At 33.6% G+C, this 12,753-nt stretch overlaps 1 protein-coding gene across 1 annotated transcript; it reads left to right on the top strand.

Moving 5' to 3' along the window:
• The first annotated feature begins 194 nt into the window (after positions 1–194).
• LOC145946866 (protein GVQW3-like) lies at positions 195–689 on the top strand. The gene has a single exon (XM_083056618.1). The coding sequence runs from the start codon at positions 195–197 to the stop codon at positions 687–689; it is 495 nt and encodes a 164-aa protein (XP_082912744.1).
• Positions 690–12,753: the final 12,064 nt, after the last annotated feature.

The following is a 12,753-nucleotide window of genomic DNA, read 5'->3' as shown; positions in this document are numbered from 1 at the left end:
TCTTATAACGGTAATACGAGGGTGGTTTGAAAAGTCCGTGCAAAGTCAGAGAGATGGCACCACTGGTGCGTATCGGGGTTATTTTTAGTTAGTAGCATCTCTTGGAAGAACACACACCAAGTTTCAGCCAGATCGGTCTATTTCTCTGTGTTTGGCGTTCGTTTAAATCGAGAAAGTCGAGTGATTTCCAAAAAATGGATGAAAGAGAATTTCGTATGTTGATAAAACATTACTTTATGAAAGGCAAATCGCCTCAGAAGACTAAGGAGAAGCTTGAGAAACATTATGGTGAATCTGCACCTTCGATTAGAACAGTTTATAAGTGGTTTCAAAATTTTCGGAGTGGCCATATGAGCACAAGTGACGCTGAACGTTCTGGACGCCCTATTGAGGTCACTACTCCAGAAATCATTGATAAAATCCATGATATGATGATGGATGATAGAAGAGTGAAGGTGCGCGAGATTGCTAGTGCTGTGGGCATCTCGAGTGAACGGGTACATAATATTTTGCATCAACATTTGGGCATGAAAAAGCTATCCGCAAGATGGGTGCCGCGATTGCCCACAGTTGACAACAAACGAAATCGTGTGAGGTGTTCCAAGGACGGTTTGCAGCTGTTTCAGCGGAATCCACAGGACTTTAAGCGTCGTTTCGTCACTGTGGACGAAACACCACTACACGCTTGAGACCAAGGAACAGTCCAAACAATGGGTTGCCAGCGGGGAGTTTGCACCAAAGAAGGCGAAGACCGTTCTTTCGGCCGGGAAAGTTATGGCGACTGTCTTTTGGGATTCGCAAGGAATAGTCCTCATCGACTATTTGGAAAAGGGCAAAACTATTACAGGTGCATATTATTCATCGTTATTGGACCGTTTGAAAACCGAGCTGCAAGAAAAACGTCCACGATTGGCCCACAAAAAAGTCCTTTTCCATCACGACAACGCACCAGCTCACTCATCTGTAGTTGTAGCCGCAAAATTGATGGAATTAAGGTTCCAACTCGTTCCGCATCCCCCCTATTCTCCAAATTTGGCTCCCTCGGATTACTACTTGTTCCCCAATATGAAGAAATGGCTGGGGGGAAAGAGATTTTATTCAAACGAGGAGGTGATTGCGGAAACGAATGCCTATTTTGCAGAGTTTGACCAATCTTATTATTTGGAAGGGATCAACAAACTGGAGCACCGTTGGACGAAGTGTATAAGCCTAAAAGGAGACTACGTTGAAAAATAAAAAAAGTTTATCCCGAAAAATTAAGTAGTTTTCATTTTTGCACGGACTTTTCAAACCACCCTATATTCACAATTTGTCCTTTTGTATCTACTACCAAAGATTTCGAAGTTACATTTTTTATTAACGGTAATATATTCAAAACTTTCGTATCCAAAGGTTCTTTTGAAGTTACATGATGATATGTAGAATCAATAAAATAATTTTCGGATAAGGCTGTATGTCTAGATTCGCCACATAATACTTCTTTTTTTTCTTCAATTGTAGAACATTCAGCAATAAGTGTCAAACTCACTTCTGATTTCTTTTTAATTAAAGCTAACATTTTGTATATATTGCGAACATGATTGTTTCTAATATACATACACCATCGTATGATTTTTTCAGTTTTTAGTCGTTTTTCAATGTGGCCTTTAATATTTAGTTTCTCTATAATATTTTTTATAATTATTTCTAAAGAATATATCGAAACTTTATAGAGTTTTTCAACAAAATTTTTTTATATATTTTAATAACTTTATTTGCAAAATTTGAATTTTTTATTGTAGGTACAAATTTTGTGCTTATTTTAGAATCTTGCTTATATTGATTTCCTTTTATAACACAATTGTTTTGTGAATCCTGTTTATATTGATTTTTCAAATTATTTGCATATCGTTGTCGCTTTTTAGCGCGATTATTTTCCAATTCTGTGTATATCGCTGCTGCATTTTAACACGATTATTTTCTAAAGCCTGTGCATAACGCTGGCGGATTTTAGCACGATTATTTTCCAAAGCCTGTGCATATTGTTGCCGGCTTTTAACGCAATTATTTTTCAAATCCTGTGCATATCGTTGTCGTTTTTTAGCGCGATTATATTTTAAATTCTGTGCATATAGTTGCCGCTTTCTAGCGCGATTATTTTCCAAATTTTGTGTATACAGTTGCCGTTTTTTAGCGCGATTATTTTCCAAAACTTGTGCGCATTGCTTAGCACAATTATCTTCTAAATGAGCACAATTATTTTCTAAATTTCGATTTTTTTTAAAATACAAATTGTGCTTTATTTTATCTTGATTTTTCAAATTATATTTGAATTTTTCTTTTTGACATCTTCTAATTGTACATTATTTTCATATTGAAGACGTTTATTTTCAGAATTATCATTTATATCGTAAATTTTATTTTCCTTATTGTTTTGAGAATATTTATTAATTTGTTCAATGTTAAGATTATTCAATGTTTCTGAACATTGTTTTGAATTGCATTCTGTTTGTAACTTACTATTACTTAAATCTTTTTTAGATTGAGCAATGTCGAAAATTTCCTTTAATCTTAATTTTCGTTGCTGTGTCTCACACTGACGTTTCGTACGTATACGAATAGCTTCAGCCTCTCTTGCTTTTATTACTGATAATGGAAACACTTTCTGAGTGCTATATTGTAAATCTTGAGGAAAATGCTCGATTATATTTGTTTCAAAAATTTTTAGCAAATGCAGACGCATTAAACTATGATCAAACCTTACTTTTTCAGATTTAATATTAAATAACAACGAAATCGCAAAAGTTGTTGCAAAAACACCACAATCGTTACAGTTTGGTTGACGTTGCACGGTAGGAAATATGACAGGACGTTTTTCAAAATATGTGGGAAATAATCTTGTTAAGAATTGCTTATGATGCTCATGTAATTTCTTAGAATTTAAGGAATCGTAAATAAATATATCTTTCATGTTATAATAACTGCATACCCAATGTCCATCAAATGGACCCAATAAACTATGTAATATTTGTATACATATATTTTTTATCTACTGGCATAGGTTGAATCGTATCAAGACATTGCACTCGCCAGGTTTCGACAGGTTTAAAATCTGAACAATTTTGTAAAAGATAACCGAAATGTTCCATATGCATATCAGTTAACCATTCGCCTTGAATAGTTATTTTTTCTTTAGATAATAGAACCATATGCTTCTTTGTCTCTACAGACATTTTGTATATAATGTAAAATAAACAATTGTTATAATTACTCTTTTATTATAAGAGCACTCAGCAATCGCGCTTCTCAGTCACGCAGTTGCTCTATTTGGCGAAAAGCTATGGTTTTTTACAGACGCACACCAGCTCTGTATCGGCGCACAGCAGCCGATTTTACAGACGCAAAGAGTTCTGTATCGGCGCACAGCAGCCGTTTTTTACAGGCGCACAGCAGCTCTGTATCGGCGCACAGCAGCCGTTTTTTATAGGCGCACAGCAGCCGTTTTTTACAGGCGCACAGCAGCTCTGTATCGGCGCACAGCAGCCTTTTTGTATAATTTAATTGAATAACTTACCTGTTACCGCTGAAGCCGCTGGTTTTTGGAGCCGTCAGATGGAAGTCGTGAAGTTAATCTGCGCAAAGAATTATAAAATATTTTTTCTTACTAACATCATTTAAGAAGAATGGATACCTTTAAATGCAACAAATTATTCAATAAATATAAATAAATTTTCTATTTTATACTAGCTTCTACATGAATTTATAAAGAATGTAAATATCAAAGTTTCTATACATTGTTTGTAATTAATTTCTCTATAAACTGAACTTAGAGAAAATGTCATTTAAAATTTTGAAACTTTACATACAGATTAAACGTAAAATCAAAAAGCTTTTTATTACCCTGTATATTTTATTATTTAGAGTAAATAAATTTTTATGTAACTTTAAGTATCTCATTTTTCATAAGTCCATGTAAGAAACTAGTATAAATTTATTTATATTTATCAAATAATTATTGTCACAAATAATTTTCATATCTATTTTTTTGTAGATTTAAAGTATACATTCTCCTTAAATGATGATGACAGAAGAAAAAAAATTAGATGACAAATCATACAAATGTATATACAAAGTGTTTTCTAATAATTAAGTAAGCACAAAAGTTAAAAAGAATATTCCTTGCATTATTTAGGAAAAAAGGTCCTATAGAAATATATTCTAAACTGATTTATTTTCAAAATACATGGTGTCAAATGTGAAAAAAATTAAAATTTTGAAAATCCAAAAATTGTTTAGATATTTACTTTTTAGTTATTGTTATATTTCATTTTTTTGTTTATAATAAAATACTTCCCTAATTTACAGTTTTTAATTTTAATTTTTTATCTTAACTTAAAAACGGTTCACTTTTTAAAAACTATTAAATTTTATGGATCTAAAAATGTTTTATCAGTATTAAAAGAAATGATTCTTTTATTATAATAATTTTGTATTACTTAAAAAACACCCTGTATATAAGGTGTTTCATTTTATTTTAAACAGTTAAATATCAGAAAATCAAGCAATTTGAGAAAATATGTAAGATTTAGGCAAAAGTGCGCATATACATTATTTATTATTACTTTTTATTTGCTTCCTTATTTCTCTTTAAGGGGGATGGTAAGGTTTAAACGGCCGAAAATTGGGTAGAATTCAAATGTTGTTTGTGGACAAACAAATAAACATACATAAAATTTTTTAAAGCATGTTTTTAATGCTTTCTTAGTGAACAAAATGAGCCGTAAAAATCCAAAAATTATTAATAATTAAGGATAATATTAATAATTAAATACAACCGCGCAATTTGCGCACTGCTCTGTTCTTGCCATGATTCCGAGTGAACGAGTTGGAATTTTTTAATTTTCTTGGTGCCATTTTGTTGCTAAGATTCCCCTCTACAGACTGAACCTAAAATTACAAAAAAAATTTTAAGATTGTAACAATGGTCAAAAATAAAAAAAGTTCGAAAAATTCAAGTTATTTGTTGTTGAAACGGTTATAAACAATAAATTTTTATGCGCTAAAATAGGTTCAGTTTATGGAAAAATTCGTTATTTTTATTAAAAAAAAAAATTCAAGTCGATATCTGCAGCCGTTCTTGAGTTATCGTGGCAAAATTAGCGAAAAATACCATTTCGGAAAAAACGCGGTTAAAGTTTAAAAAGCTAATTTTGGCTAAAAAATTGATACTTACGAATTGATACAAAGTTCAAAAGTTACTCGCGCTATAAAATGACGTCTCCATGTTAGCTTCCACTGCAGCAGCAATCGCAGAACGTCGATTTTTTTCGGCTCTGGCCTCTTTTGTTGATGCCAGCGATTTTTTTTCTGCCTGCAACAAGCGTGTCTTGTCACGCTTCTCGCACATTGCAACAGAACGCGATCCGAATTCTAGACCTAATCCGGTCATTATGTCCAAAAAACGAAACGAGCCATCATTAAATATCGTTGTAGCTATGTTTGTTGCAATTTCTACGATATCAATGCCAGTGAATGATACTTTTGGAGCAATTGCCCACACAAGCGAGTGAAAGCTTTCATTCGCATTTTGCGTATAGTGTCCCACGCATCTTAATAGTAGTTCCTCGTTAGACAATGCTTCATACACAGGTTTTATCGCTTCTTGTACTTTGGCATGTAGTGCAGGTTTATGTTTACAATATTACAACACATACAGACATATAAGCATACAAACATATAAACATACAGACATACAAACAGCCGGCCGTGCACGGTCTCACATTTTTGGCTCTCCTGAGCTCAATTTTGCGAATTTCTCAAATAATAAAACAGAGAAATATTCTTAAAGAATCACACTATCGAAATGTGTAAAAAACAAAAAATCGAATTTTTGAAATTTTAAACCTTACCATCCCTCTTAAGTTACTTATTCTCTTTATATTATTAGATCTTATAAATAATTAACTTTCTTATATCAATAATTATGTATTTATGAAAAAAGTAAGATGGCAGTGTAGAAAGAAAATAGTTATTATCATGAAAGAAATAATAAAATCGTAGCATAAGAAAGTAGCTACAAATATCATTATATAAATATGTATATATTTATGAAAGAAATAAAAAGATCTACATTTTGCAATACAATACTATGTACATGCTACTATATACATACTATAATATGCATTTTACTACATGTATGTGATGTACTATATTTCTTTTATAATAATTACTTTCTTATTACGCTATCATCCGTACTTCTTTCATAAATATATAATTGTTAACATAAAATAACGAAATCAATAAAAGCTAATAATGTAATATATTATTAGGTAATATAGTAATGCAAAATGTAGATCTTGCTATTTCTTTTATAATAATAACTACTTTCTTGTTATACAATCATCTTACTATTTTTCTTTCATAAATATATAATTGTAGATATAAAATAATGAAGTGAACAAAAGCTAACAAATAACGTAAAGAGATTAGTTATAAAATTTTTCTATATTTTGATAGCTCATAATACTAATAATACTATTATGAATGCTATGAGACATCAAAAATGTACATTTTTTAAGTTTTCTCTTTATTACATTATTTATCATTATTAGCTCTTATTTGATTTTTTATTTTGTACCAATAATTATATACTTATGAAAGAAATACTAGTACAGTAACATAACAAGAAAGTATTTTTTTGCAAATATATAAATATAAATTTGTTAAAATTAAATATATATACTGTATAAATATACCTACATATCCTTTTTATATTTTGCTGTACTTTCGTTATTACGTTTCCTTTTTTCGTGTCCTCCTCCTTTCGTATCCCTTATTGTCCTTTGGTATTTTCCTCCTGGAAGAATTCTGGAAGAGAAGAAAATTAAATAAATATAAGTATTAAATGTAAAAATGTATTACTTCCTTATATGTAAAAATTTATCTATTATAACATATTCACATATACTTATGAAAGAAATAATAGTAGAATGGAAGTCTAGCCAAGAAAGTAATTATTATGAAAGAAATATGGTAGCGTAGAAATAATATTATGAAAGAAATATGGTAGCGTAGAAATAATGGTAGCGTAGAAATAATATTATAATATTATGAAAGAAATATGGTAGCATAGAAATAATAATAGTAGGATGTGGTAGTGCAATAAGAAACTAATTATTATGAAAGAAATATGAATGTAGATCCTGTCATTTCTTTCATAACTATATATATTAATGATACTTATACTACTTTCTTGTTACGCTACTATCCTACTATTTCTTTCATAATAACAACTACTTTCTTGTTACGCTGTCATCCTACTCTTTCTTTCATAAATATATTATATAATTGTTGATATAAAATAAGAAAGTAAATATAAGAGCTAATAAATACTTTAAAAAACTAATTACAAAAAATATGCATTTAAATCTATTTTAATAGCTCTGCAGCACTCAGAACTATTATGAGTGCTATGAGATATTATTAGCTCTTATTCACTTCTTTGTTTTATATCAATAATTAGATATTTATTAAAAAAAGAGTATACCACATCTAAACTTACCTAAATATATTCTTCTTATTCTTATATTTTCTTTTTCTTTCCTTTCAACCTTATTACTTCTCTTCAAGAAACTGAAAAAAAATTATATATTAAATATGAAATAAATAAATAAACATAGATATTAAATCCTTTATCAGAAAAATTTAAACTAATGTATATGTATATTTTCTATTTTATATTACATCAAGAGACACACGGTAGTTTCACGGTAGTCTCGCGTTACATATTACATTACAAAAGTTACAAAAGTAAATATACCGTGATATTTTAGTTTTTCCTATTTCTTTTTCTTCTTCTTTCGTTTTCTCGATTCCTATTTCTTCTTTCTTCTTTCAATACTTGTAACAATGTATTGTAAATTGTGACACGCGACAATAATAATTGGCGCTAAAAATGTTATCATAGTAACCGCATTTATTTAAACTAAAGGTCTGTGCTTGTTTAATTTGTGTAAATAAACCTTTTGTTTGGATGCCGTTACCATGGTAACATTTTTAACGCCAATATTATTGTACCGTATCCGTATCACCACTGTTACTAGTTTCGGGACGCACAACACGCCAAGTCGTAAGGCCTCTGCACATAGGATGCGGAAACGCTTGCCGCGCGGCAAGAAGCGAAGTGGTAGCCAATCTCTCAAAAAAACGTACTGCTTTTTGCCGCGCGGCAAGCGTTTCCGCGTCCTATGTGCAGAAGCCTTACGACTTGGCGTTTCGCGCGTCCCGAAACTGGCAACAATGCGTACATCACCTCAATTGTTACTGGAGCTTTCTGTCCTACATCTCACGTCGTGACATAATATACAAAAAGGAAACAAAAAGGATCAGCAAAAATACAGTTACGTGCAACTCAAAACAGCAAAATGTAAGTAAATTTTAATTAATATGAGAGAGAGAGAGAGAGAGGGAGGGAGGGAGGGAGGGAGGGAGGGAGGGAGAGAGAGAGAGAGAGAGAGAGAGAGAGAGAGAGAGAGAGAGAGAGAGAGAGAGAGAGAGAGAGAGATTGATTGATTGATTGAAATTTATTAGCTTTCTCAGCTATTAATACTACATTTAAATTACATTTGTTTATACAGATAATCTTACGTTACATTTGTTGATATATACTGCTTCAACATTCTTTTAAATGGCTCAATTCTATCACATTTCTTTATTTCAACTGGCAAATTATACATTTGTATTCCTTTATAAAATATACTTTTTTGCGCACTTCTAGTTCTACGGTATTGTATTGCAATGTCGCCGGCTTGTCGCGTTTGTTTTCCGCTTTTATTTCCCACTATTTCTAGCCTATTTATAAATTGATCCGGTAGCATGCCACTCAATATCCTAAAAATTAGTATACGCACATTATAATATAATCTCTGACGTATGGTCATAAATTGCAGCGCTTGCAGCATATGTTCTACTTTGGTGTATCTATCACATTGTAATATAACCCTCATGGCTCGGTTTTGCGCTTTTTGTAGTCTATTTAGCTGTGTTTCTCCCATATTAATCAACCACGTTGCACAGTACTCAAAGTGAGGCGCTATGATTGTTTTATATACCATACATCTAGTATATAACGATATATAATTGCCAATTCTATTTAGAAAACTCGTTTTTTTCCTATTTTCCTTAGCATATAATCACAATGGTCACTAAATTGCAGTCTATCGTCAATAATTACGCCTAAATATTTCGTTGTTTTCACTCGCTCTAATTCAGTTCCATCTAAGCATTTCAAAGTAATATTACCTTTCAGTTCTTTCCTTATACCTCTGACTATCATATACTTTGTTTTCTCCGCATTCATTTTTAACTTATTTATATTCATCCATTCCTCTACTATATTAAATATCATATTCATTTTCTTCTCTAACTCAATACTACTTTCCCCACTTACATACACTATCGTATCGTCTGCAAACATTTTTATATTATATCCTTCTGGACAAACTTTGACTATATCATTTATATACAATATAAACAATAGAGGTCCCAATACAGATCCTTGCGGCACTCCATATTCTGTGATTAATAATTCAGACCATTTGTTGTTAAATCGAACCTGTTGCGTTCTATTCTTTAAATAAGATCTTAACCATTCTAGAACTGCTCCTTTCATTCCGTATTGAAATAGTTTCTCTACTAGTTTTTCCCTATCTATTGTCTCAAAGGCTCGCTTGAGATCTATAAAAATTATCCCCACCATTTTCCCCTCACTGATTATCCCTTTCCATTCATCAATAACGGTTTGCATTGCTGTTTCACATGAATATGTTTTCCTGAAGCCCGATTGATGTTCTGTTAAAATATAATTATCTTCTAAATATGCTTCGATTTGCTTTTTTACTACTAATTCTAACACTTTCTCTACCATATGCAACATATTGATAGGTCTAAATTCACTTGCTTTTTTAGCTTTTTCTATTTTTGGAATCGGTATTATTACAGACGTTTTCCATCCTTCTGGAAAATTGCCTTCTTTCAACGAGTTATTTATCACATTAACAAATTCCTCTTTTATTGCGTAGAATGCCGCTTTTAATACATCACTATACCCTCAGTATAACCCCCAGTTATACCCTCTTCTGTACCTTTCTTTTTTGGTAGCCCCATAACAATTTCCTGTAAATGTTTTATCCCAATCATCTCGAAATTTTCCATAACTCCCTGTTCGTCAATAACATAATTACACGTTTCCCTAGGATTATCTCTACCTATAGATTTCACTATATTATTAATACTTTGTATGTAATATAAATTGAATTTATCTGCTATACACACACTACATCCTTCAATATTTTCTAAACCTTCAAAATCTATATCTTCTAATTTCTTTTTTTCTGCTGGTTCGCCTCTAATTAATTCCTTCAGTGTTTTCCACATATATATTGGATTTTCCTTGTTGCGATCTATTCTATCTTCTGTGACGTGACGTTTTTACGCCCGTCACAGGGCCGGCACGGCCCGGCCGAGGAAGGGTCGAGAGAGAGGACGAATTTTGGGTCGGCGAGCGACGAACTTTTCTTCGTCGACTCGCCTTTAGTTATTTAAGTCCCGTAGGTTTACCGAGTGGAAGTGAGTGGTCAGAGAAGGCCCTAATGTATCGAAGGGAGCAGCCATCGTGGGATGGCGGAAAATGCAGCAAGAGTGGACGACCTGGGTGGAAGCGGTGCGCTCGGGGACGCCGGATAACACGATCAAGTAAGATATTTATTGTAAAATAACTAGAATAAATACGCAAGGGCCCGTTACTGCCGGATACGTTTTACAGCCTCGGATAGCGGACGAAATTAAGCGGAGGAGCACATCAAAAGGTACCGACATCTCGAGACAGGGATGGCTACTCCAGTGGGGCCGCCGGCACCGTCCCGAAGAAAGCGGAACCGTCGGAGACTGATCATCTCTCGGCGGGTTCCCCCGCAAGTCGACAGCCAGTAGAGAAGGAGAGAAGCAGTTATTCGGAACGTGCAGCGAGCAGCCACATTATCCGCACCAACATTCCGAAAAGTACCGAGAGCAGTTTCGAAAATACCGGGGCAACGAGGCCCACAAGGATCGACTATCGTCGACAGAGGATCAAGGATCGATTATAGGCGGCGCGCGCAGCGCCACCGACGCCGGCTACCGGCGTGCCGTGAGCCTAGAGTCGTACACTGTTCGACGAGACTGCGGCGTGCGAACCACGTGAGACACCGACGGACGACAGAATATTGTAAGGCCACCACTTCAAAGTCTCGGTAAGAGCGAACTCGGCGGGGACTCGCGTCTCTAGTAACTCGGCTAAAATTGTTATCGATGTTATTGTTAATTACTTTCGTTACCGAGCACTCGGGAGTGTGCGAAACGCGAGGCCCGTACCGAGATTCGCCATTAAAGTAAGAACTGCGCAGCCTCTCTCTCTCTCTCTCTCTCTCTCTCTCTCTCTCTCCGTGGAGAGCCGTACCGAGTCGACAGTCCAGAATATTGTGAATAAATGTTAGTCTAATTAATTATCAAGTTTCGTTCTTCTGATTGTCTTGTGTCGAGTCGCTAAGTCTTGTAATTTGGGAATGTCTTTCTCCCCCGCCTCCTCGATTGAAATGTAATACGGGATATGTTCCCCTCGGTAGCGATAAATCTCGAACCATAATTGTTTTGTACTACCTCGAGTGTCGAGGATCTACCGAGTCACGAGGCCGTAACTAAGTAATGTGAAACTTCAATCCATTTTCTAATATGAAATATATTTATTTAACTTTTATTTAAGTATTTCAATGTGCCGATTCAATGACTCTCCTTCTCTCCGAAGCCCCGAGTACGATTCCTCGCATTAAGAACCCCGCCCCTCTGCCAATTAAGAAACTGAGTTACCGAGCGTAAGCCGTCACTATCGTCGAATTAATTATCGTGTTATTTTGAGTGGTGCGGCCTGACCGTACCTGGCGCCCAAGTAATCGGATTTTTGGCGTTCAGAGATATCGAGAAAGTGACGAAGTTGCGCGGCACTAGAAGGAAAAGTCCGTTGCACTTCATAATATTCTTTTTTCTTTTTTCTAATTAACTTAACTACTATATTTCTTTTTATTCTAAATTGCAACCAATTTTCTTCTGTATTCGCATACAATGCCTTCCAATAAGCCTCATCCCTTATAGCCGCTGCTTCTCTTATTTCCTCCGAAAACCACTTCTTTCCTACCCATATTTTCGGTATCCTAAATTTCTTTCTAGGTGCTATAATGTCTAATGCATCTACCATACTGTCAACAAGTTTTTTCGCTCTTTTATCGACAGTTACAACTTGATTTTTTTCTAAATTATTTCCCACTAGTTTAACAAATTTGTCCACATTAAACTCTCTATAGTTTCTAGCAATAAATTCTTTGTATTTACTATCACTTATTTTTACATTTAGATCTACTGTTAACCACGCATGGTCCGTTATTTTAGGTTTATGAACTACTTGCACATCTATTTCATTATTAGCGAAGATTAAATCTATGATTGTCTTACTATTTTCCATAATTCTCGTCGGTTTATTTACATATTGTTTCATTCCTAAGCTCGACATTGTTGTTTGCAACTTCCTAGTATAAAATGAATCTACGCTAATATCTATATTAAAGTCTCCTATCACTATACATTTACCTCGTATTATTAACTCTCCTACTGTGTCTTCCAAAAATCTTATGAATTCACCGTGCGATGCACTCGGTGAATGATATACAACCATTATCATTCCCCTAT

The sequence above is a fragment of the Prenolepis imparis genome, unplaced genomic scaffold, assembly GCF_030444845.1.
Source record: "Prenolepis imparis isolate NDT839.2.m4 unplaced genomic scaffold, iyPreImpa1.0 SCAF_25, whole genome shotgun sequence".
Taxonomy (NCBI): domain Eukaryota; kingdom Metazoa; phylum Arthropoda; class Insecta; order Hymenoptera; family Formicidae; genus Prenolepis; species Prenolepis imparis.
The sequence above is the reverse complement of the archived record's forward strand: the minus strand, read 5'-3'. Positions and strand labels throughout refer to the sequence as shown.